This window comes from Amblyomma americanum, chromosome 2 (genome assembly GCF_052857255.1).
Source record: "Amblyomma americanum isolate KBUSLIRL-KWMA chromosome 2, ASM5285725v1, whole genome shotgun sequence".
Taxonomy (NCBI): Eukaryota; Metazoa; Arthropoda; class Arachnida; order Ixodida; family Ixodidae; genus Amblyomma; species Amblyomma americanum.
Genome location: NC_135498.1, coordinates 22,173,225 through 22,199,654, shown reverse-complemented (window position 1 = coordinate 22,199,654; position 26,430 = coordinate 22,173,225). Strand labels below are relative to the sequence as shown.

Sequence of the window (26,430 nt, the reverse complement as noted above, 5' to 3'; positions counted from 1 at the left end):
GCGGCCGCTTCGCGGCTTCGTCCCTAATGAAGCCGTTCCGCGGAAAGAAGCCAAACTATTAGTGACCCAAAACGGCGATAAACGATTCCCTCCGGCGTTTCCGCACTCACGCCGCGCAGCTAAGGGCAACAAAGCAGCTCGGTGACCAAGAGCGAGGGAAAAGAAACAACGAAGAGAGAAGCAAGTTAAGGAAGAAGCCCGCTGAGGGCTCGCTCCGGTTCCTCAACGAGACCCGGAGCCGGCGAAGTGGCTGGGTTCATCAAGCACAGAACCCTGAAGAAAAAGCCTCCGGACGCGCTTTCAAGAGAAGAGAGAGAGAGAGAGAAGGAGAGGGGTCCGCCGTATGATGAAGCAGAGGAGCGTGAGAGCAGATGGAGAGGAGGAAGAAGTCCAGGAGGCGAGGCGGCGTCTGTGCCCAAGCAAGCCCGTACAGGAGCGAAGTCAAAGGGGACAGAAACAAAAAAAAAACAAAAGAGCGAACAACGAGGGATGCATGGAGTACGGAGAAGAAGGGAATGGGAGAGGAGACGGCGGAAGAGAAATAATTGAAAACAACCGAACGACGAGGCTCAGCCGTCGCTGCTGCTTCTTTCTTGCGAGCACGGGCTCGAAGCAGCGATGGAGCACGCGAGGCTTCGCAGAGTGAGGCGGTGGCGAAGTGAGGGAGGAAAAAAGGGGAAAGGGGCACGCAGCTGATGGTTCCGGTGCGGCAGGAGCATGCTGCACCGGGAGCAACTAGAAGCCAGCCGGCAGCCACCACCACCAGCGGGTCAGGCCGTGCGGGAAGAAGGCAGGCGGAGCGAGAGAGCAGCGCACCACCACGGTAGTGCGGAACGAAAGGCCGGCCACGAAACACCGGCCGCCCGGAGCCGAAAAGAAGCAGCAGCAGCGCGCTGGTGAAGAATGAGGAGCAATCGCCGGAGAAAAACGCAAAACCAAGAAGGCGCCCCTGACCCCGGCGCCGATGCTGGCTGGCGCGGGGGGGGCGACCCTCCCTCGGCGGAAAACAAGGCGAGACGACGGCGACTCCGGGGCCATCCGGTGGAAGACGGCCAGCCAAGAAGGGGGAGAGAGCGAAGTGAGCGCGACTAACTCAAGAAAGAAAGAAAGAAAAAAAGAAAGAAAGAAAGAAAGAAAGAAAGAAAGAAAGAAAGAAAGAAAGAAAAAGAAAAGCCCGGCACGGTTTTACGAGAAGCCAAGAGTGGCGGAAAGACCGCTGTGCGAGAAATAGATTTGAGACGGGGAAAACTTGCAATGAGTTGTACGCGCAGACTGGCAATCGAGCGTGCGTGGCAGCCTTGCTTGCCAAGAACGATAGGCGCAACCGCGCACAGGGACAGTTTGCCAATTGCCTACGTTAGCCTGCGACGACAAGGTGTTTGCTGACAACGAAAAATGAGCGCGCGACCTTGAACCGCAACGCGGGTGCAGCGCCTGAAGATCCGTGCAAATGCCAGATTCTGCGGGGTTTCAAAAAGAGTTGTGCAGTGCGTAATAACGGCGATACCCTTCATATATATATATATATATATATATATATAATGGCAGCACTGCACTGGACGCCAAATAACGAGAAACAGGTTACAGGCAGGCAACAAAAATGAGAACTACGCAAAGGAGAACCAAAGAGCTTAAAAAGCAGAGGGAACATCCCAGCAAATATAAAGTGACATGCCAAATGCCGCGTACAAATGAAGGCCAACGACAAAAACAACAACCCAAGAAAATATACCCCAGGACACGAGGGTACAAAATTGGGTCCCGGATTTGAACACCACTTCAGGAAGTCGTCGACACGAAGTTACACGAAAAAGAACAAACGCGTCCTACAACACTTATACAGCCGCGCAAGCAAAGCACCCATCTTCTGCTATCTCTTTTCATCTTCGCTCCGCGCTCCGGAAAACAACGGATAAAAAAGTATAAGAACATACAAGAGTACTAAGCACGTCAAGCATATAGCAGGATCCATTTTTCGTAGGCATCATGGTTACACTTCCTCCTCGTTATACTTGTGTTCCTGCGCGCAACGCCCACGAGAGGGCGCGACACACGCGGCCATTCCTTCCTGATTTCGCTGCGTTACTTCTCTTTTTTTTCATCCTCTTTTTCCCCTCGCTTTTCGCCCTTCACTTTGATTCTCGCGAGTCGTTTCGTATTCGCGGTTCCCGCTCAACTTCCGTTTGGAAACGAGCGCACAGCGGCTGGAGGCACAGCGAAAACGCGGGAAAGAAGAGTGCGCGGGAAAAAAATCGTCCAAATTCCCCGCGACGCACCAAGATAAGGCAAAAAAGAAAGACGATGTACGTGGCGAGAGCGCGACGAACCTCAGAATCGATGTAGCTCGCAAAACGAAGCTGAGAGAGAGGGGGGGGGAATAAAAGCGGAAGAAGGAATCCGCAGAGACGGCTTTGGGAGTAGCTGCACGGACTGCGCGTGTACGAGTCCGAGCGGGTTCGGTTCATCGTCATGCGAAGCATCGCTTGCTTACGAAACGCGGGTCGCGTTCCTTTATTTTTTTCCTTTTTTTGCCGTGAGACAAACCGCGCGGTTGTTCCTACAAAACTACCGCAGCACGTCTCTCGTCGCTCCTTTTACGCTTTAGACGCATCGAGTCCTCGTGAGCAGCCGCAGCGCGCGCGCGAAAACGGCGGAGGTATTTTTCTAGATCGCAACAAAACACCTCGTCCCTATATCTTTCTGCCCGTAAGAAATTAGAGAGATTTAGCATACCGGAGACGCATAAGCGGAGAGGTATACCGGTTGTACGCGTACAGGGGCTGGGCATGTGCACTAACAAAAGAGTGGCCGGGTAGCACTACTGCTCGTGCGCAAAAGGCGTACACGTAAAACCGGTATGCATCTCCGCTAATACATCTCCGGTATGCCTAATCTCTCTTGGGGTGATGACAGCGATGCGCATTCACATTGAAGTTAGTTTATGCACGAGCGTGATTTTAGCTAATAATAAGGCGCCGTGCTCAACCTAAAGCTTAGACTGCTTCAGTCAAGAGTACAGAAGCGCCATTCGGAACACAATTAGAACTTCCGCTAATTAGTCATCTTCTCACTATCGAATGCAGTGACCTTACGTGACTGCGCGAAAACCACCGCACGTGACTGCAAATAATAAAACTGAAGAAATTCTTGTAGAAGTTTTTGGCGCAGTATAAGGTAATTCGTTTTTGCAAGCTATAGTGTGGAGCGCAGGTAAACCTCTTAATCTATATTACGTCCCGGGCTGTTAAATTCCAACTGCGCTTGTGCGCCAATGTCTGGATTTCTGACGAGAAATCCGCTGAGAGGCGATTATCCTCTGAGGGACGACATATCCGACTCTCAGGCCAGCCATATAGAACGTCCAGCCATATAGAAAAGAACACAACGCGATCCGTCACTGAGCATAAAATTGCTTCCAGGACATAAAACTCAAGACATCGGGCTTCGTGATCTCTTTTTCTTAGTTTAAGAAGCACCAATAAAAGAAAACTGTAGAAATAAAAACAAGAAGAAATGCCACGTCGGATATCACGGCTTAGTAGGCGAATACGGGCGGGCAGTGATTGGCGCAGCTCGGCCGGGAATAGCGCTGCTCCTCGGGAACAAAGCATGGGGCGCGCGCGCGCCGCTTCCTCCAGCACTGTACCCCCATCTGCAGCGCTCACAAAAAGCCTGGCGAGAGAAAGAGGCGCCGCGGTGCGGCCAAAAAAGGATCTGCCGCCGGGGCGAGAACGGCGGGCCACGGCACGCAGCAGCAGCAGTGATGGATGGCGGACACGCACCGGGTTCTCCCCTAATTACGAAGCCGTTATACGGGGGGAAGAGCCATAGCTCTCTGCCTGCCTTCTCGTCGTCGTCATCGGGGGCCGTGCAACTATCCTCCCCTCGTTCTCGCCATCGCCCCAAGGTGCGAGCTGCAGGTTCCAGGGACTCGTCGTTCCAGCTATGCACCGCCCGCGGTCGCTGACTGTACACCACTCCGCACAACGCACATGACAACAGAAACGCGCGCGCACTCCTTGGCGGGTCTCTGGAGCGTATAGTGTCCCCCCCCCCCTCCCCCTTATTTTTTCCGCCCTTGTCTAAAGGTTAAGCACAAGGGGGCAAGAACAGTGAAGGCGCGTGAATGCCCAAGAATGCTTGCCTGTTCGGGTGCAGCAGCTGCTCTGGGTCTCAAGGCGCAAATTGAGATGTAACCCCAAAAGCGGGAAAGAGAATGGTGCTGCTTCCCGAGGTTCGAATGTTCCAGGTCACGGCCGTCTAACAATACCGCCCTACGCGAGGCTCTCCGCGCGTTAGGGTTACAGCGGAAAGAAGGAATCACGTTGTTTTGTCGTTATGGGTACGGACGTGGAGAGAAGTGGTGAAGAGAATAAATTCTCAGTGACCGAAGTTCAGGATAGGAGGAAGTGCAGGATACATATTAGAATATTAGAACAGCGGCCCCGCATAGAAAAGTAGGACCAGCTGCAGGACGGGGTTATAGTCTAAAGAAATGCGATGACTAGTGTCCAAGAGCATAACTCAAAAGTTACGACTTCCCGGGACTCGTGGGTCATCCCGCCATATTCGAGAATTTCGTTGAAATAAAAACAAGGACATCGGATGCGCGAATATATACGGTGGAAATAGTTTGTCAGCTGAAGCAAGAAATGTAAATTAAATCAGATAACAAATGAGACGCGCAGAAAGTCCCCTCTGTCGATGGCCCCCTCAAGGGCGCCATGAGGGAAGGAATGAATGAAGGAGCGAAAGGACGAGAGAAAGAGACGCCGTAGTGACGGAATTAATTTCTAGAAGCACGCAGCATCGTATTTTGTGAAATAGAGGTTGAAACAAATGGCACACAGACACGTGGTTCTTGATTCGTGTCATTTGCACTTTTTTTTTTCCTAAACGCAGAAAAACTCCGATTTCGCCCACCGAGCACGCGTGAATGCACGTACAGCAAAGCCCACTTGCGCAGTACGCGTACCAGAGAAGAAGCCGCGCACACGCAGCTGACAGGCAAATAACCGCCATTCTCCACAGCCGCGCGGTCCGGTTGTCTACGCAGCGCCGACGTAATAGTTCACGCGAGGGAAATCACCTTGCGGTTCCGATGAAGCACGGATCGAGGAACACGCCGAAGCGCGCGTAAGCACAACAATCGGAAACGTTTTTCGCAATTCCACGGGACGCTGGAACTCTCCCAAGAGCCCGCAGCGATGACAGGCAGGGGCGGAAGGACGGCCGACTGCGCGGCCGCCCTGTACGGTTACGTAACCAGTGTCAAGAGATTGACTCCTGCGCGAGTTTGATTTAAGCTCCTTGCACCGGCCAGCGACGAATGCGGGTCGACGAGCCGTCAACCGAGCGCCTTTCCTTCATGACCTCCGCCTTCGAAGCGGCGGAATAATGGAGGTTGTGCAAAAGCGTTGTGCACTGCGGTACCGCTTCATTATCCATTTGCCGAGCCACATTACAGCCACGCACACACACAGCGTAAAGCAGGGCCACGACAGCAACCGGAGAGCAACAACGTTTAACGCAGGCATGCGGTCACATTTTCATGACTGAGGCCCAGTGCTTTTAGGCCTTCCTCATTGGCCCTCCTTTAAAGCCGTCGACAAGAACTGAAAAGCAACTCCGGTAAGCGCTCACCATCATTTCTACCCAAAGCCGCTCACCAATGTTACCTCCTTCCCTTCGTATTCCTTTCTAAGAAACCACCCCGCTATAATGACGAGCAATTGCTTTTTTTGTCTATACTATTACATTTCCTGTCCATTTCCAAGTATATTTCTTCTTGATTTCATACTAACTCAAGCTCGTTCTCTAATTCACGCTGCTTTCTTCCTTCCCATTGCCATTTTCCTTTCCATAGCCCATCCCTATTTCGAGGCTTTTCGCTACGTTCTAAACATGAATACACATATTTGGGAGTAAAAACGGAGTAAAATGTTCATTAGCGCAATGTCTTCTAACTAGAGAGTCCGCAAGAGGACAACTTACTCCCTTATTACTCTTTTTTGTTCAGAGTGAATAGCTTCCAAGTTTCCGGCCGCACAGGTGAGCATCAGGAGGCTTACAAACGCTGAGTGCATGCTTTTTATTTATTTATTTGTGATACCCTCAAGGTACAAAGTACATTTCAGAGGGGAAGGGCAATGCTACAGCGCCTTGTTAGGTAAAGTCAGCCGCTTAATCGCAAAGGCCTCCGCCCAAGCCTACCATTTTGAAATTAATGGGCTCGTTTTCACGTAAATGTTGCCTCGCTGCCACCACGACGCGTTTGCTCAGACCTGACGTTTGTTGCACATCGCCGGTGCCACCATTGTAAGATCACGGCCGCAAAACACAGCGCGGAGAAACGACCTTGGCTCGCTCAGTGAACGCCCCTCAGCCTTCATCCAGAGTGGAGTCTTGCGATTTACAGGGTTCGGCACAGCGAAAGATGGCGTGTATAACAAGCCTAGATAGAAGAGTCGGCCTCCATCAACGCGGCCGTCACCGTCAGCATCCGTTCAACGGCGAGATGTGATTGGACGCCTTCGCTCAAAGACGGCGCACTGCTAATGCGCGCGGGCGCGTCGCCACCGTCACGCCATTTAGCGCGTCGTGTGGTGTGACGGCTGCCCTTCTGACGCTCTTGATGCGCTTACAAATATGGTCTATAGACACTCTATAGACTTCTTATATACTCTATTGCTTTCCTACAGATATTTCTCTTTGTCAATTCGTAGTCTATAGACAAAAGCCTACTAAATGTGTATGGCGATAAATCCATAGATTGTCTGTAGACTGTCGACTGGATTTAAATGTATTGCCTGTAGACTGTTCGCTAGGGTTTGTCTATAGAGAGTCTATAGACTTTATAGACAGAAGTCTATGGACAGTCTATAGACTGTCTAAAGAAATTTTTGTAAGGAGCGTTCACTGCCATCCCAATCTGAACGTCCTTTCGATTATTGGGCACTTTTTTATTCATCGCGCCCGCCACAATAGCACTACTCTCCCTATATTTACAGCTTCCTGTTTGTGTAACGTTAATAATACTAGATTCGCTGAACAACATAATCTTTTGCTTCCGAAAGTCAAAACTAATCATGGCAAACAGACCGCTTCATTTTCAGCAATCACTGTCTGGAACTCGCTACCCGCAATCATCAAATCATTCCGCACCGAAGCACAATTCCATAAAAACTTGAAAAACTATGTACGGCATAATTGCCTTCAATTGCCACGCCAATGAAACCTGTTAGTATTGTGTACGACTTCTATTGCCTGAGTGCTTGCTCTATGTTCTCTTTTTGTGTTTGCAAAATGTGTTTTTAAAATTTAGCATGCCTAACCTGTTAGTTCATATGTTAGTTTCCATTGCACCTGTTTCCCGCTATGTAATTGCTATCTGCCATATGCTTATCTTACTTCAAATATGCAATTAAATACAGGAGGTCCCCCTGACAGTTTCCACTTTGGGACCTCCTTCTGTAATAATCAATTCATGTACATCTTTCCTATACATCTTTTTCCATAAAACCGTTAAACTTCGAAACAGCGCGCGCGGAATGCCGTCGGAACGCCGCCCGTTCCCAATTTACCGCATGCCGATTTCGTAATCCCCACAGAAACATTCCCAACTCGCGCTTCTACACTGTTTTGCTTTCTTAGCGTTATGCATTGCTCGAGCTGCATCGGTGTCCCTACACACCGCCGCCGCGGAGCACTCGCTCGCATTCTGTCTGGCGAAGACGATCGCGGCCTTGACAGTGGGAACGCGCGGATGCAATTGCGCCGCGCTCCCACGTTACAGCAACGTCCAGCCCACCGCGCCACCCAACCGCATGCAGAACGCGCACTGCGCCTCCTCCGACTGCATTGTTCGGACGACGAAGAGGCCATTAACGCGCCATATGTACTGGCAGCGTTGTTTGAACGTGGCTGCGTCGCCCATTGAACAGCTGGTATAGTGCCCTCTGGGGCCAACTCTTTAGAGCTTTCCATAAACTAGTTCCTCAAGCTCTGAACTTTCACGCACTTTGTCTAGAATTTGGAAAGGACAACTCCACCCACTGTCGCATGACAGCTGATACAGGACGAGCCCGAATGTGCCGCATTTTGAAATAGCGTCGATTGCCTGGTAGGATGGGAGCATTGTGGATCAAGGAAGCTTGCAATAGAAATGCAAATTACTACGACACGGGGCGCGTATGAGCACCCTCTCTACTCATAAAAGTGACATCAAGAGATGTGCAACCTATGTGAGGCGGAAAATACCTCCCAGACCGTGACAGCCTGGGGGTCTTTTTCCGGCACGCCAGTTAATGTGACACCTCTAATTCGCATACTGTGGCAGTAAAAGGCTATTGCCGTTTCTTTTTCGCCACAAAAAGCAAAGTCTGGAAGTATGTTTTCTTATGCAAAATTATCTGGCTGGCAAAAAAAAAAAGAGAAGGCAGTAGTACAATGTTCGAACGGAAAACATTTAAAACACACATAGACACACATCTCGCGTTCCATCGGCAGTTGGCATGCGCCCTTCACCACAAAGACACCGTTCGAAGATAGAAAACAAAAAGTGAAAGGAAAACCAAACCCGGAGATAAAAGAGAACACTGAGACGGACTGCAAAAAGGACTCACAAAGCGGTCGGAAAACAACACCGCGTTTCGTGATAGGAACACGTCTACGGGACCAGGAAACGGGCAGAGGGAACACACAGCCACTCAGGCCCAGCAAAACGGTTAAACCAACGAATGGAGACGGCAAGAGCAGAAAAATTTCGAGGCGAGAGACACGTCGTTTCAGTCAAGTCGTCGTTGTCGCTGCCGCCTGGCGAGCAGTTCACCGCTCGCCGCATGCCAATAGAGCAGCGGGCACGGCAATCTCGTTACGAGGTCAACCGAGATTTCTTTTTCGCCGGCACCGCAGCCGCGCGCTCCGAGACCCAAGAACAACGGCGACAGCGCCGACCCAGATAAGACAACGTCGATTCGCCCCCCCCCCCCCCCCCCCTCCCGCCGTTCACTCTCGGTAACGAGCCGTCGACCGAGCAGCATGAAAGGGAGGTGGAGAGGGGGGTGAAGGGGGAACACGAACCGCTATGCGTGCGCGCACACACAAACAGAGCCTTTCGAAAGCCCCAGCGTGTCGTACCACTGCCGCGCGCGCGAGCATCCACACAAACGGCGCTTTCTCCCGTTATCGCGTCGGCGGCGTTTTGTCCAGGCGACGTGAACGGAATCCGTGACGGCGACCAACGGGCGCCCATACGGCATAACGGCAACACCCCCCCCCCCCCCTTCCTCCAGCAGGCACCCGTGTCGTAGACACGTAGAGACGCAACGGTGAGAAATGGAATGACGATACGAAAAAGGGGGGTGGCAGGAGGCACAGTATGGCCCTCTCTACCAAAATCGAGCGTGCAAAATCGGTACAGACACGCGGAAGATAAAAAAAAATAAACATGCCCTCGTCATTTCGGACTCGAGCGTACGATCGGCGTTCACGGGACGCACGTTTTCCCTTTCGAAACTGCTGCTATGCCCGCCGGAACATCCAAAGGCATAACCGAGATAGCCATCTCTGTAGCAATGAGCCGAAACCGATCGGAACGTTAGGCGCAGAGACTCGCCGAAATCGCGCAGCCGCACGCGCGCCGCATTTTCGGGAAAGCCCCAGAGCGCCGAAAAAAAAAAATGAGAACACAAGTAAAAAGGAAAGTGAGGCAGGAAGGAGTGTCCGACTCGGGCGGTGCTGCGAAGCACCCGATTCTCGCCTCGCGGATTCGGTCCGATTACACACACGACTCGCGAGACACAACAAGCCTCGCCTGTAAGATCATAATCCGCGGCTCAAGCTGGCCCCGACGCCTGTACCTGCTTTCCGCTCCTGCAGCTCTGCAGCTCTTGTCTCAACAACTATCCACCCCCCCCCCCCCCCCCCCCACCTTCCCTGCCATTCCAGAAGCGGCACAAGTTATGTCTCGATCAATCTTCGCGCTTGCTTTTCGACACGCATCGAAATGTGGATCGGGTTGTCGTAAACTGCTAATCCCCTCAAACGGCGAAGCAAAACGAAACGGTAATGCGATTATGGGAACCGAGAGTCGGCAGTCCGTGAGATAAGAGGAGGAGGAGAAAAAAAGAAGAAAGCAAAGGAGGGGAAAAAATGAGCCAGGCATCGGCGAGTAATGCGTCCGCCTCCTCACTGCAACTCCCTTTCGAGGGGGGGGGGGGATAAAAAGTGAAAATAAAGCGTGGATGGAGGATGGAGAACAGATATCGGGACAGAAACAGAGTCCAGAACGAGGAAAACGTCCGTATACATTACGTTCGACAGGTGGTGAAGCACGTGCTCTGGGCGAGACGAAGCTGCGCACTAGCGCCCTCTCTCTTTCTCTTCGGTACGCACATTCGACGCCGCCGCGAATCTGGAGCGCGATAACTCGATTCGGGCCGCCTCCGCGTGGGCCCGCTGCGCTTTGTTTTTCACGCTGCATTGGCGGCGCTTCGCTCGACACCTTCGCCCGCGCCTTACCGAGTTTGCGAACCAGAACGCATCTGTGCCCGTGCGACATATATCTGCGCGGGCTGCGTCGCTACACGGAAGGGCCACTTCCGTTAGCTCTGCGGCGCTAGCGACTTCGGTAGAGAGAGTGCCGTTGCCTTCCGGTGACCGGTACACCCCGGGCCCCACTGAGGTGATCCAACTAAACGCGATCCGCTCCCGCGATGCTTGCCTCAAAGAGACAAACGTGCTTGTACAGGCATTCCAGGTAAAAGAAAGACTTGGAGCATTCAAACGTCCAATACTGACCACGCCGTGTAGAAAAACAAACCATGGCTGGGATAAGAGCCTTACAGATGTGCAAATTTAAGATACAGACCGGATGGAGTATATTATTGCGTACCTTTATAAAGGCCATATGGGTTAAGAAGGGGGTGGGGGTTATAAAGAACCCAAATAGCCGAGGCGCAAATGGATTAGAACGAAACACGTAACAAGTATATTTGTCACAAAGCTATAACAATAATCCATGCCTACTGTCTCGCGACAAATTTATGCCCAAATGTATAAAGAACCAGTACAATCGATACTTTGGTGCAAGGTGATCAGACACTCTACCAATCGTACGTGCGAGTGGAGAAGAGGTGATTTAGTTATAGTTGCAATAGGTAAAGCGAAAAAAGGTTACGGACTCCGCGACCTAGCAGGTGCCAAGCTATACCGCCGAGAAAGCGGAAGACAACTTGGCTTACACTGCGATTAAGCCACAAGAGTCCTTGGGAGCCCTATACGCGGTTGCAACATCGATTGCCTCTCGCGGAAGGGAAATCGACTCGCAGTAAGAACAACCGCCCCAACGGAAACAACACAGGGCCGCTACAGCGCTTTCGCGCAGGGTGAAAGTATTATTTCGCAACGCTTTCCCGATTTCTTACTGCAGTGTGCCGCCAATACTAACGAGGGAACAGAAGCAATTCGTGGAGAAATCAATGCCAAAAATCAGCTAAACGAGCCCACCAAAAAAATAAAAGTGTATAGAGAAAGAAAACTTAGCGCAACTCGACTCGGCGGGAAGCCACTGTCACGCGCCACCACTCTACGGGACATGCAGGCAGAGCAGCATAGGAGCGACCAGCTCGTTATGGATGTTCCGCTCCAAATTAGCTCTCGATGTAAATATAATTGCAGGCGCGCCGGCCGTTACAACAAAGCGGCGACGAGCACGGCCGCTATGTACCGAGGAGCGGACGACACAGAAGGGGTTGGTTGCCCCCCTCCCCCTTCAATCTCCCTACAGCCACCCCAAACCCAATCTCCCACCTCGCCTCCCTTATACCACACGCCACCCATACAGCGCGTACCGATCATCCCTATGGGTTTTTAGTGCCGGGAGCACATCAGACACGCACTACGTGCCCGCACAGCGCGAATATAGCGTGCCGAGGAAAGAGAATCAAAACACGGAGAGGAATCATCTCCGTACGAAGACAATAAAACACTTGGCGGGAGGAGAGAGTAGACGGGAAGTGAGGAGGTGGCAATAAAAGCACACAACGAAACGTGCCTCTCTTCGGCGGGGTGGCTTGCAGCAGAAAGCAGCAGCCTGGGCAACGGGCCGGCCAGGCAGGCGCGCTCACTGCAGCGTGGATTAATCGGCCGGGCAGCGACGCGTTGCCCCGATCGATACGCAGGGGAGAGCGGTGAAGACACGCCGAGGGGGAGAGAGGCAGCAGCGCAGGGAAGGAAAGGTTGCAGGGAGAGAGAGCTCTGGGGGAACTCGGGAAGGGACGGCAGAAGACGCGCCAGGAGCCAGAAGGCAGCCACGCGAGAGCACAGGAGTTCAGCAAACAGGCCGTGCACAAATATTAAGAGAATGGAAATAATGACGCGCAGGCACGTCAGCCTGCATCGTTCAAAGGGGATGAAAATCATTTACCGCAAAATGCACCAAGTAAGGCGGAAGCGGTGGTTCCTACCATAGTTGTCCCGCTAAAAATGAAAACTACACCAAATGTCAGCATTCAAATAAGGTTTCTTGCTTGCCGTGTGGATTTCTCTCCGACCTCATAGCATTCAAATCACTGCTCAGTGTCGGATGTTCCGTGTTTGGCGCTTGCACAAGGCATAGTTAGGCCTCCCCAGTGGTAGGCTGCTTCCTGTACTAAGATGGACCCCACAGGGACCTCTAGAATTTCGTCTCCATCGAAATTCGACCGCCGCGGCAGGGTTCGAACCCGCGTCTTTCGGGTCAGCAGCCGAGTGCCGCAACCACTGAGCCACCGCGGCGGCTAATGAGAGAAAAATACCACACCGGGCAAGCGAAAGACAGTGCCGGTGCGAACTGACGAAGGACACGCAGGAAAGAGTGCCTGGCTGCCAAAGGGATACGCACACACATGCGGCGTGCGTCCTTCCCTGCCTCGCCCGCACCCGGACGCGGGAAAAGGAAGCGCACGGAAGAAGGGGCGCACAATGCGAGCACGACGACCGGGCAGCAGCACGCAGCGGTGCTTTCTTTGCTGGCGGTACAATACCCACACGAGGGGTGGAAGAAGAAGCGCACGCATCCGCCGAGGCGAGGACAAGGGGAACAAGCTAGGCGTGACCTGAACGGGCCACAGAGGATGATCGCCGCCGGAGAGGGAGAGGAGAGGTGCACGGCGGCTGCTCTTGTTCATCCCGGGCTGCTCGCGTTGCATCAACAGCAGAAGCAGCACGTGCATGGCAGCGAACTGTGGCTGCTCGCGCAGGAAGACGCCACCACGAGGACGAGCGAGGGAAGGAAAAAAAAACCCTCCGGTAAAAAAAAAAAAAAAAGGCGAGCAAGCGGCGGACGCGCGCTGCCCAAAAACAACATCCACACCCCACACCGCAGCGCGTGCACGCACGCACGCACACACGGTCGGCAAAGACGTCCATATCGATAACGCGAGAGTCGATACGAAATTACTATAATCAGCTACGGCCGGCGAAATCTGCGCCCGTTCAATGATGAACCAGTCGACGGCCGCGCTACGGCACAACCGCCGGCTCTCCTCGCTGCTGCTCCGAGGTTGCCGGCTGGCAATAGACGAAAGGCTGGCCCAAGGAGGACCGGCAGTGGATCAGAGGAAGGGGGGGGAGGTTATAGGAGACGCCACCAAAGCCGGGGAAAGAAGAGGGCGGGCGGGAGGGAGACTGTTTGGAATGCAGTTTGCAGGGAGCTCTCCTTCGCGGCAGTGCACGGTGTGTGTGTGTGTAAGTATTACGCCAGGCACAACCGCTGCCGCCGCCGGCGGGGAAGAGAGAGAGAGAGAGGGAGGGGAGAGGGCCCTCGGCGGACGTTAATTGCGCTGACCATTGTTAGTTTTCGGCCCGAGACGCCCCTCCTGCGGGCGTCCTCGCGCCAGCGGCGCCATTTATAACGTCTCTCAGAGGGGCCTCCTCGACAGGCGCGCTCCCAGCCAACGTCGTCCCGGCAAGGAGACGATGCCGCGGCCACACACACTCGAGAGGCCGAGAACGAGACGCCGAGGGAGGAGGTCGACGAACAGGCGTCTCGGGAGAGGACGGAAGGAGCCTGCGAAAGCAGCCCATTTTTTTACCCAGCGCCAGGAACATCTGTGCAGCACAACGCAGTTAAACTCGAAGCTGACAGAAGAAGCTCTGATCGGAAGTTTTGCTCCGCGCTAAGCCAAAAATGAGTGAAATGGAACAAACTGCGCCGTTTTCCCGACGAACGGTTACTCCGTGGGGAGGGGGACTCCTCTGTGGTTAGCCTTTAAGGGAGTAGTCGGTGTTCTCCGAGGGACTAGTGGTTCTGTCAACGCAATCAGTCACCATAGCTTCCCAAAGGACCAACTCCTGCTGCACCTTTTTTTTCGCAATTCCGTTCCACATGGTACTGAAAGAAAGTGGGCGTTATACTGAAAAACGTGGCATCCCATCAACGTCAGTCGCGTACAGCGTCTCCTGCGAGCATGTCGTGTATAAGCAAATGTACTGGCGATGTCTGTTCACTCTCCCAAATAAACTATGTACAGTACGACAGCTATGTTGCACATGAGGTCATGGTGACTTAGGCTGCGCTGAAAGCCTCTTTTTTCCTTTCGTGCAAGGTCTCCCCTCTTTCTCTGAAGTGGATCTGCTCAAGACAACACGATTTCGCAGTGATTGCGAGTCTTTCAATCTCCGTGCTGCTGAGGGCTCAAGAGTGAAGGTTCAAGAATCGTGAGAAAGTGTAATACCTAAGCATGGCGCTCAAGTTACACCCTCTCCTCCCCCTCCATTGATCTGCTGCTCCTTGTTCTCTGTTAATGAAAAGAGTGCAACATTTATAAAAAAAAAAGACAAAAGGGACATCAAATGGAATTCCGATCCCGCACGACTGCACGTTGCAAGCTATTAGAACATTCAGCTGCGGTCCAGAGTCTAAAAAAGCGAGACCTCAGAAGCCAGACGACTAGTTCATCGACCTTTGCGGCAACTACAGCATGTGACGTAATAACATTGCGCCCGTCATTCCAGTAGCAATGGCTTCAGCCACCGAGGCTGTTGGTTAAACCAACCCGACGACGCTGAGCCGCGCGGAACGCATCTATCCCAACAAACACCACACGCGACTTGTCCGTCCGTCGATGCTTTTATAATGACGTCACCAATCACGCTGACAGCGCGGGAATACGAAGGGCAGCACTGAACGCGTTTTTCTCGTGACAGAAACGTGCTTTACGCTCACGAAACTTCGTGAATGTGGTCCAGAGACTCCGAAGTCCAGTTTCCGACTCAAACGGGCGTGCGTCTCGTCAAATCCAACAGACCGCGCAGCACCACGCGCCTTCCCGTTGTTTCCGCTCCGAAACGGCGCACAACAGGCTTTCACCGCAGTGCCGGGGCCGTCAAAGAATAAGACAATCAGAAAAGCTCTCCTCCATTCTCACCGCCTAAACAAACACGCATCTCCGCCAGCTCCATTCAACGTCAACAGGCGCGCTCTTTTTTTCCCCCCAACAGTGGAAAAAGAGGGCGGGCGAAGACAGTTGCGCGCGCGCGCGCGCGGGCATCGTTTGATGCGGGGGCTTCGTCTCTCACTGTAGTCATCAACGCACCGCGGAGAAGGAAGCCACGGGGAACCAGGAAAGGCAAAGCAAGGTGGAAAGCTCGCAACAAGAAGGCCTTTCCGGGCACACACACACTCCGCGTAAACAAACGAAGCCGCAGGCGCGGTCCAAAAAGGAAACTACCCCCGCATGCGGCCGAAGAGACGAGCGCGCCGCGAGACAATGTGCCGCTCCGCCCCGGGACGAAAGCCAGAGTACGCGCGCGCCAGCGCGCAAATGCGACCGCGTAGCGCTACGTAGCGCGCATACAGCAAGACCGACAAAGAAAAGAAACAAACAAAACGCGAATGCCCCAACGTGAAACAACCTTCCCCTCCTTCGGGTTCGCCCAGTGCGAAGAACCAGCGAAGGCGGGATGGGATTCAAACGGCGCTTCTCGCAAGGAGAGCGCAGCAGCAACATCGCTCCGGTTGCGAAAGCAGAGCGCGCTCGGCCGGGCAGCAGCACGCTTCGGGGGGAAAGGGAGGGAAGACGCGAAGAAGAGGAAAGCTCGCGGGGTCCGCGCGGCACGACGCACTGCGAATCCCGCCCATCGAAACTAAATCACTCAAAGTCGCCCTCCCATCACCACTTATCACCCTGCACGAAGGGGTAAACACGAACGGCGTTTCGCGTCCAGCCAGGGCTAGCTCCCTCCCTCACCAACGTCCCCGCTCTTTCTTTTTTTCAAGGAGAGGAGGAGGATGTTCTCCGAGGCACCGCCGGCAGCAGAACAGCAGACCGCGTTTGCTGGCTGCCTGCGAACGGCGCCAGTGAGTGACCTCTCTGCAGAGGCCGCCGGAGCATCACCGCCTAGCTGTTGCGCTCGACACGACACGACGCCCGCTACCAGCAACCACCAGAGCGTTGTTTTGCCAACGCGACGCTCTCCACAAGTAACTACCAGCAAAAGCCAGGAACCACCAGCGCACAGAACAACAAAGAATAACGTCTAGTGGCTTCGGGCCTCGGCCAAGAATTTCAAGGACGCGAATATGCACGAAAGACCGGGCTCGTTGGGCACTAATACAGTTCTCGTAACTAAATCGCACTGTATGAGAAAACCACAGGCGTAAACAGCAAGCAACGAAATTCTACATAAGGGTCACACTTGAACGATGATCGACTTAATAAAATGAGAAAGAAAACAAGCAAGAAAAGCGTCTATTGTCGAGAAGCTCCTGACTTCTGCGGTTCCTAAAAATTATCTTGGCAGTGAAAGAGAAGCGGATAAGGGAAAAGTGGTAACCTCAGAGTCAGAGATAGAATCTGGAAGGCCGGCTCCAAAACGCCCGGCAGCCTCTGACTGCACGGGAGTGAAAGGCGTGTGTGCCCAAGAAACGTAAACATACGATAACAAGGCTCGCAGACTTGTACGCAGGCCGCTGCTTTGACACTGCAGCTGCTACACTTCACCAACGGCCACGAACGCATGGTGGCACGACGTTTAATTAATTCTTGCCGAAGCTGGATGAGAACACACAGGGCAGGGTAGCGCCCCGCTGTTTTGTCACCAACTCGAGAGAATTACTGCTACAGGGAAACCTCTACATCTATTTTTACGTAATCAGCGACTGGGCCAGTAAACCCTTCGGCAGACTGCTAAAAAGTGGTTACTTCATTCACTTGATAAAAATTTCTACGTAACATAAAATGATCGATTCATGTGCATCCGCGCTTAATTGAGATAGGCGTTTTATGATAAACTTGAAATTTCTCAGCAATAGGGGGATGGTAAACAGCTGTGCCAGATGTCTTAAAAACATTTGGCGGCGATCAGGTTAATGTTTCCTTGCTGGACTTGCTCGGGAATCCTTATTTCTATATCAATACTTTATGCCAGAACGCACGCTGCTTGCAATAAAATTAAAAAATAAAAAGTGAAGGTTTCACTGCAACCAAAACTCAATTGCCACAGGAGGCTAGTGACCTTGAGGGCGCCAGCTGTCGGCCAGGCTCATTTTGTCGGTCGCAGTCAAACCGCAAAGCAGCAAATACAAGTAAGTGGCCGTGCTACCGAAACGACAGATGGCGCTGAGGTTAAAGCTTAATCGGACTAAGACGTATAGAGTCAGGTACCACGAGATAGACACGTTGTGCGTTGCGTGCGGAGAGGAGGAGGAAACGGCTGAACACTTGATACTTTTCTGTAAAGGGCTTCACCCTACAGTGGAAAGCAGCGGGGCTGATTTACCCGAGGCATCGGGGTTTAAGGACAGTGAAGGGAAAGTAGATTTTAAGCGGGTAGAAGTAACCAAGCGAAGGTTATCTGATTGGTGGATAAAATCAAGAGAAGAGTAAAATTTCATAAGTCATGGCTAGGTGGCTTCAGCCACCGCCCAATTTAAAGGGTTCAGCCGTATCCATCCATCCAGTGACTGAGTGGTGGACGCTGGTGCGACACTAGAACTGTTTTCATCGATACTATTGCATCGGTATTTATTTGTATTTGCCGCTTGATAGTGTTATTGTTTTATGTGTGTGCGTATCCAGCCAGGGCCCCCTTGTTAGAAGCCCGCCCGGCTACATCATCATCATATCATCACCACTATCAACGCCAGGCGAATACTGCGCTCTAGGGCGAAAAATCGAGGTCAAATCTCCGCGCTTCCCGATCTATTAGGTTGATAAGAAGAGAAGGTAATCCGTGTTTCCTTCGCGGTGGTGGCTCACCCGTACGTAAGCCGATGTCCCGGATGGCCGCAGCGTTTGCTGCTACCGTCTTGTAGCCTGAACGATGTCGTGTCGCAACAAGCGCCAAGGAGGAAGCGGCAAGTTGGGCCTAGTTATGATGCCGTTTCTTGTCGGCAACGTTACGGCAAGGGCGCCAACTTTCGACGCGAAGACGGGAGCATGCATGCTAGCTATCTCGAGGGAAGGTGGGGATAAAAATTTGTACGCGACCAGGGGGTGATGACACCACGTCCAACGACCTTACCCGTGTCATGCTAACTTTATCCAAACACTAACATTGCTAAGAGGCACGGATAACGAATAACAGGGCCAGTAGTACGTGCGCGGACAACTGGGAAAGCCAGCCTGTCGATGGCAGCCGTTGACACAGGCACTGTCGCCATAAATGAACGGTCGTAGCCAGTGACGGCGCCAAAAAGGGTGGCACAGATATGTTGCGACAACCAAAAATACGCCAAGCGCTTCCTTCAAACTCTGAAGAGAAGGTCGTTTGCTGATAACACAATCCATATTAAGCCCCTTCGCTCGTAAGCAGGTGAAGCTCTTCTCGCTGCATATTGTACATTTTATGTTTATGAGCAAAAACCAAGGTGGCATCATGTATGTCCTAAAATCCCCGCCCACAACTCGTTCTTTTTCTTCGCGCCACCACTTCGGGAATATTCGGAACCATCCCTGGTGGTAGCTACTGCTATTAGGACTATGGTGTTCTTGGATGTGTATGGCAGTTCTGCCCACATTACTGAGACCAGTTCTTCCCTGGTCACTGCCGTATGCATCATTTCTAGCAGTGCCGATGTGTCTGGCTAAGCGTGAAACTAAACAGCACGTAAACTCCGGCCCATTGTCAAACTCTGTTAACAAAGCTCTCACCAAGCCAGCGGCGTTCCCAGTAATTTAGCCATGGGGCAGCTTGGATAACAAGGCGAATGTCTACGATTCCCAGTGAGTCAAATGTATGTGTAAATTTTAAAGCGCGAGGAACCTTACATGCAGGCTTTGCAGCCGTTAGGTTCGACTTAATTTACCACAATCCCGTGATCATTGTCTTTTTGCTCTTCCCTTCCGATATTGAAGGAAAAAAAAAAATAGGCAGCGCGAGCTTGCGCAGCAATTTTCACGATTAAAAGAAAAAGAAGCACGAACCTTACTCGTGCATGCTCAGAAACAAACGAACAATATGTATAAAAACAGGCCCGCAATGTGGTGGCGACGAGATAAAATAAACACTCCCGAAACGGTGCAGTATGTACGCAAATATAAATATTCACACGGCGTTGCGCTAAAATGCAGCTATGAACAGGAGGTTCAAACATTAAGCAGTTGTGGTCCAAATGAAACGTAGAAAAGCAGACAAAACAAAGGCGTAGTATGGCGCCTAACAGTTACTCTAACAACAATGCTATTCGCACAAATATCAGACCGAGGCTTAGGATGCTTGTGTCGAATGAGTACCCCAGCGCCATCTTTCGCTGCCTATCCGGCCGTGAAGTGAGAGGCTCTTGTCGTGTGGAACATTGTACGCCTTGACCCATTAGGTAACGCGGCAGGCTGCCAAGTGTATCGCTCCGAAGAATTTACCACACATTTGTAGGTCTCCTTTGTAAGAGACTTTCTAAACAAATCATTACCGCCCTTTCATTCGGCACTCACCCCCTCTCCACGTTAACTGCAATGACTTGTCTACGTTTCATATGGACCTTCGTTAAGCATGCAAAGATAAAGAGAAGCATCTAACTCACCTTAGCCATTCGAGCGGTTCACGACAGCCCACAGGCGAAAAGAAAACCACTGCTTTCGCGATCCCAACTCGCCCATCTTTTCTCCGAAAATCCAAACAGGGCACGAAAGGGCAGGCGGTCGTCGACTCAGTGGCGGAAGCCACAATCCGAACGTCGATGTCCGATGTTTGGAAAGCACACAGATGGAAAACGCTCCTCAACGCGTGAGGAGCGAAATCACCAAGCACATACAACGTCGCTGTCTTGCTTGGGTCCGAGGCAGGGAGGTGAAGCCCACCGCACAGGTGGCACGAACGAGATCCGCCAGTACTTGTCGTGTGACACCACCACAGAGCACCGCTCGAACGGAGAAACATGGCACGCTGCTCTCGGCACAGAGGCTAATAATTTCGCACAGAACTGAGTGCACTCGCAGGTCATAACAATTACGCGCTGCTGTCGAAATAAGTCATCATTCGCCCCTTCTACGTCTCAATATCCCCCCCCCCCCCTTTTTTTTTACTTAAAGGCAACCTGTTACACCTAAACGTCTTACTCCGAGATAACGCACATTACGGTTTGTGAACTTGCATAAACATACTACCACCTGCGGTTCAAGCTACACTGCTCCTCCGACAGGTTCTGACAAGCTGCACGCTGTTCAATATCTTCAAGTGGGTACCATCACAAATAACTTAACAGATGTGTTGCCTTCGCATGATAGGTGTCCATTATAGCAGTTTAATAAATGCATTTGAGATTTGGCGCAGGTGGCTTGTAGAGCCACCGTCTCATGCTACCAACCTCATCAACTTCGCACGGTTTGCCGGAACGAGAGGCCAGGGTAGCAAACAAGCCTTCGCGAAGTGCTTACGGAGCCACGGACAGCAGCGCATCGCACGGTCCGGAATGAACGCCGGAAAACAAAACACAACAAGCGGGCGAAGCTCGCGAGAGGAACCAGCGCGGCGAAGTTCCCAAACCGGCTGGCAAGGGCCGCAAGGGCATCGGTCGAGCGCCGTGGAAACACGCCGGACATACGCGCCCTGCCGTGCCGAGAAGCGTGCACCGCGGTTCTCCGCTCTTCTGCGCGCAGCGAAAAAACACCACCCGACGTGAGCGACGAAGGGTCCAAGATCCAGGCACGACCCCGCGGTTGGTGATGCTTACCTTGGTTTCCTTCGGAGCGCACCAGCACCGGCAACACCACTGCTAACATGCAGACAAATTTCCAACGCTCCCTCCGATCCGACGCCATGACTGCATCTGACAGCTCGGGAGGGCAGGCGAATGCGGCTCGCGAGAAACCGGAGCGAGCGACCGCCCCTTTCTTCGGGGCGCGTCACTTCCGGTCGCGCTCTCCATTGGCTCCGCCGGAGAAAGAGAGAGAGGGCGTAGCAGAGAGGAGGCGAGGAGCCCGCGGAAAGAATAAGACGGTGAAAAAGAAACCCGGAGTGTTTCGCGTTGAAAAATCGCGGCCGATTTTGTGGGGGCTGTTGGGACCAGCGGGGAGCTCTCCTAGGCAGATCGGCGCAGATAGACGACGACGGACCGGAGAATTCCCGAGCCAGGCAACTCCGAAGAACGTGGGCCCTTGCTTGCTCTCCCCGCTCATTGTTTATGGTGAGACGTCAAATTTGGAGACCTGAGAGCTCTCTCGAAGCTAGGAACAGGTTATCACAGGATACGAGGCACATGAAAAGGAGAAGGCTCATAAGAGAGCATTCCAAGGACAGGGAGTTTGAATTTTGCATAATTAAAACGAATGGAGGAAAGACAAAAGGTCTGAAAGACTTACTTGCTGTCGATGGACTTGCAAAAGAATCAAATTCTTGTTATTCTTCGTGACTTACTGAAAAACAAACAAACAACCAAAACTTTCCCGCCAAGTGATGACGAGTAGTATTTGTTGAAAGTAGGAAACATTCTTGTTACGGAAACTAGAAGCATAGTATAGCTCTGAAGTAATCGCAAGTAAATTGACAGTATTGCAGGAATATCGATTACTTAACTGTTCCATTTATTATCTTCAATACTTTGACAAAAAGCTAAATAGCTATGCAAACACCTTTAACAACGCGCGTTATTGTTCGCTGATCAAGCATACCACCTGCAACACAGAGACATGAAACGATATGGAATTTTCTGACTTAGGACTGTCGGGTTGTTCTGGTGATGAAAGGTAATTACATTTTGCCATGGGATCAGAATTAAATTTTCTAGATTCTAGATCCGTAAACTTATCCGCAAATGTGTAGCCTGGCGTTTTGTGACCAGGATAAAGCTCTTCGGCTTTTGTCCGTGCACGCATTCACAACTAGATAGGTGAATTGCACATTTTAGCGACAAAGACACCACGACAACGCCCAGCAGGGCATTAAATTCATCAGTACAACAAGTCAACCGGCTGAAATTAGGTGCCAGAATCTTATAAATGCAGGCTGCATTTCTTGCTGGACCTCATTACGTATCCATTGATAACCAAGCGACACGGCGCGGCGCGAATTCAAGACCACCGTGGATCATTAATTGCAAGCGCAAAGCATTCCTCCCCGAAAAAGCTCATACAGATATTCAGCAATATGCAATCCTGGATTTAATCATATGCTGGATCCTCTTAAACCCATAGTCAAATTCGATTCACAATGCGACAAGCATTTCCTTAAAGAGTCCCAAAACCGCCTCTCCCGTGTCTCTGTATCACTCAGTAAGCACGTGAAATAAATGCCAGCATGTATTACGAATGGGCTTTAGGCGTCGTTGCTCGCTTCAGGCACGGTATATGTTGGTGCAGAGCTACCTAAACATTACTCACTTGTACAAGTTGGCGAAGCTTATCAGCGTCTCTCATCACTATGGAACCGGACCCCGAAGCCAGAAGCGCTCCTAGAGATAACTTGCTAGTTGACGCTGTTCGCCTTATCTCCCAGTAAGTAGCGGCAAACATGCTCCCGATAGTGGCGTATACTCCAGTTGACCTGCCCGCTTTGTCCGAATACAAGAAACCATTTGCACCCCGAATGGTAATCACGGCCTGCCGGCGTGGCTACTGCTCATTGCTGCCGGTATCGTTTCCTTACCAAAGTATAGACTTGGGAATAAACAAGAAAGGGACTTCACAGTGTTGAAAAGGAAAGGTATTCAAAGCAATGACGTGTAATTCACTGTCTTCTTTTAGACTCGCTATAGTAGATTTCTTAGTCTTACCCAGGTCACTGAAATAAAGCTTAGGCTTTGTCTCGGGTTCTCAGGTAGCAATTTTAGCTAAACTCATGCATCCTTTTAATAGTTTTGAGCATCGGCGGCAAGGCGAACGACGTTCACAGCAAGCTCAATAGCTCACAGCAAGATGGTAAGTCCATCATAGACTGACCACCGAGTCGGAGCGATAACTTACGATACAGCCTCGTTAAAGGTTCTAAGATAAGTAGCTAGTGCACAATTGAACCCTGATGTTATGGATGGATCACATAATCGAGCAAATGAGCCGTCATTAAAAGTATATCCTCATAGAGCGAATACTCGAGTAAGACGCGCTAAGGTAATGCTGCACGGAGAAGCGTTTGCGCAAGAGGTTCTTTAAAAAATGTGGGATCTGAAATAATGTACGAGCAGTCTTTGAGACTGACCAGTACCACGGATGCTGTGTCATTATGTGCCGTCATTCGTCAACGCACGGGCAAATCCCAAGCCATCATTTTACGCGTACAAAAAACTGTGTTAACTCGGCTTCTCGTCAGCTGACGTAGGCTCCTTCGTATACCGCCGCTGTACACTAACGTTGACACAGTATATGGTCTACAGACTGACACCACGTCCAGGCGTGCAGAGTATTTGTTCATTCGCGTACCCTTATACAAATATATCTTTAGACAGGCATAGACTGTCCATAGAATTTGGTCTATAAAGTCTATAACCTTTCCATAGACCACTAACATTGACACAGTATAGAGTCTACAGACTGACACCACGCCCAGGCGTGCAGAGTATTTGTTCATTCGTGTACCCTTACAAATATTTCTTTAGACAGGCATAGACTGTCCGTCTATAAACTTTCCATAGACCACTCCTATTGACTAGTCTATAGGCAATACAAACCCTATCGACAGCCAATAGACAATCTACAGATTTAAGGCTTTTTATTTCTTTTCTTCTCTATGACAATCTATAGACTGCGAATAGACAAGAGGAAATATCTATAGGAAGGCAATAGAGTCTGTCAGACATCTATATACAGTCTATAGACCCTTTTTATAAAAGTGTACAAGAAGACTCAAGGCAGGCAAAAGTTTACGCGCGAGCAACGGCGGCTTTTTTTCAGAATCTTTGCTCTATCAGGCAGAATCTGCATCAGTCAGCCTCGGCAGGGGGACGGAGCTGACAAAGCGGTCGCGTCCTGACCGTTTGCTCTGGAAGGTTATTCGCGCCGCGTAGCCTCGACGTGCGTGGAAATCTTAAAATAAAAATACGCAAAAGAAGATGAGAAGAGGTTGCAGAAGTGGCAGCGCGTTGGCGAAGCCTGGCGGGACAGCCCCCAGCCTACCTCTGTCACAGAGCAGCCGATCGACGCCAGATAGGCCTGGTCGGAAGACCCGAAGTCAAGGAAAGGGAAAGAAACTGGAACTACGCAAAAAAAGGGCGCTGTTCTTTCGGCCAATGTCGGGCTCTTCTTTGGCCAGTGATGGATGCCGACTGCTTCAAAATTTTGTCCGACCGCCTTATCTACATCCTTGAACAAAGTAGCTTTAACGACCTACTAGTTCCCACAGACGCGTGGTCGCGGGTAATAAATTATCAACTCCTGCCCTCGCATTACGAGCGCTTCTGTTTCTGCCGGGATGTGTGGGACGCAAATGCCTACAACCTTATCTGACCAAGGTATAGTGAAAGGGAGATGGCGGGTGTCTATACATAACCTTGTGGCCTTGAGTTTGGTGTGTGAATTTTGGTTGCCACTTTGCTTTTGGAGTTAGACAGAAAATGGTAGCTAAGGGAAAGTGCTTGGCACTACCTTTAATTTCGCGTGCTCATGTAATTCTCATCGTCTGAACCAATATGTCGCATTAAGGAAAGAGAGAAGTGACACTCATTGCATTTAATGTGAAAACTGTTCACAAAACAGCACGCTCCTATAAAAATTCTGAACACTTTTCCTATAATGATGATGATGATCGTGGGCTGTACGATGGCTGCAGCGAGTGATCAACTTTGTTGTGACCTGGCCGACAGAGGTCACAATGTGGCCCAAATATGCCGCTCAGTGGAGGAGGCCCTTGCTTAAATATATGGACTTTGTTCCTGTCTTGGACGATCAGTTCCGCAAGATATGTTTAATCTGTTTCTGTTTCAAGCTTCACGGTATAGACGCTTTACAGCGGCGTATCATGGGAGCTGCCATCTTTGATCACGTGATCCCGCCGCCATTACACGCCTCCTGACTGCTCGGCGCGCGCATCGCCGCGACGGCTTCTGCGCCTGATGGTTCGGTTCTGGTCGGCTGTGTTTCGGCTGATACGGTTGTAAACGACTGGGAAGACGACACTATCGTTTGTCCAGAGATTCGAAGGACATGTGAGAACCCTAATTTGATCACAGGCGTGAAATCATGATCGGGCTTCATGTCGCGGACAGCCGCTCGGCTCTCCGCTTCTTCGAGCCAACGAATGGATCGTCTGAATGCTTGTATTTGCATCCGCGGGAAGCTTTGCTGAATGTTTTTTTTGTTATTATCTAAAACGCTAAGGTTTAATGCCACAGCGGCAGGCGCAGGTCGTTGTCCTATTTCGTACTTGCATGCAGACACCGCTCTAAAATGCTCACATATGCACATCGTACGCATTTGTTTACAACCTGTTAACGGCGCGTAGGAAGCCTAGAATACTTTCTGCAGGTTTGTTAAACACAGAAAGGAAACAAAAAAGATGGGCACAAAATGTTAACTACCATGGTAGCAGTACCATGCATCAAGCGGCCTGCACGACCTGGCGTGCAATCGTTTCTAGGTATTCAGCGCTATAATTGTTATAACGCGCGCATGGCAACGCGTTCACACTTCACGAAGTTCACAATTATGTCAGCCTCATATATAAAATTGTGGTATGCTCCACGCTCGATATGCGGACGTGATGCTCCAGGTCTCGTTGGTGATAAGTAATCAGCTTCACTCTGAGCTCTGGCCTGCGGAGTTACATTTAGTGACTGTGTTGCATGGACCACGAGGAAGTGACAACCACCCGGCACAGCAGCCGTAACGCAAACGCTTTATTCCGAATATGGTCCACGAGAACCGCGCTACTCGGCGCGAAGTTCATCAGTAACACACAAGAAGGCATGCAATGCACGGTAAGCGCACGGCTGTACTCTGCACAATCTGTACGCAGTAGCGGTATAGCGTAAGTCTTCCTTTTTTTCCGTTCCTATTTCGGCCTCGGGCGCTCTTGTTATAA

The 26,430-nt window shown here is 51.3% G+C and overlaps 1 protein-coding gene across 10 annotated transcripts in view; it reads right to left on the bottom strand.

Annotated features, from left to right (window-relative positions):
* Eph (Eph receptor tyrosine kinase) overlaps positions 1 to 21,247 on the bottom strand; it is a 293,268-nt gene extending 272,021 nt beyond the window's left edge. For all 10 annotated transcript variants that reach the window (XM_077653432.1, XM_077653434.1, XM_077653435.1 and 7 more), the window contains exon 1: positions 21,155 to 21,247. In XM_077653432.1, the coding sequence (XP_077509558.1) occupies positions 21,155 to 21,242 (88 nt within the window). In that variant the 5' untranslated portion in view covers positions 21,243 to 21,247. The remainder of the gene's footprint in view (positions 1 to 21,154) is intronic.
* Between the last annotated feature and the right edge of the window lie 5,183 nt (positions 21,248 to 26,430).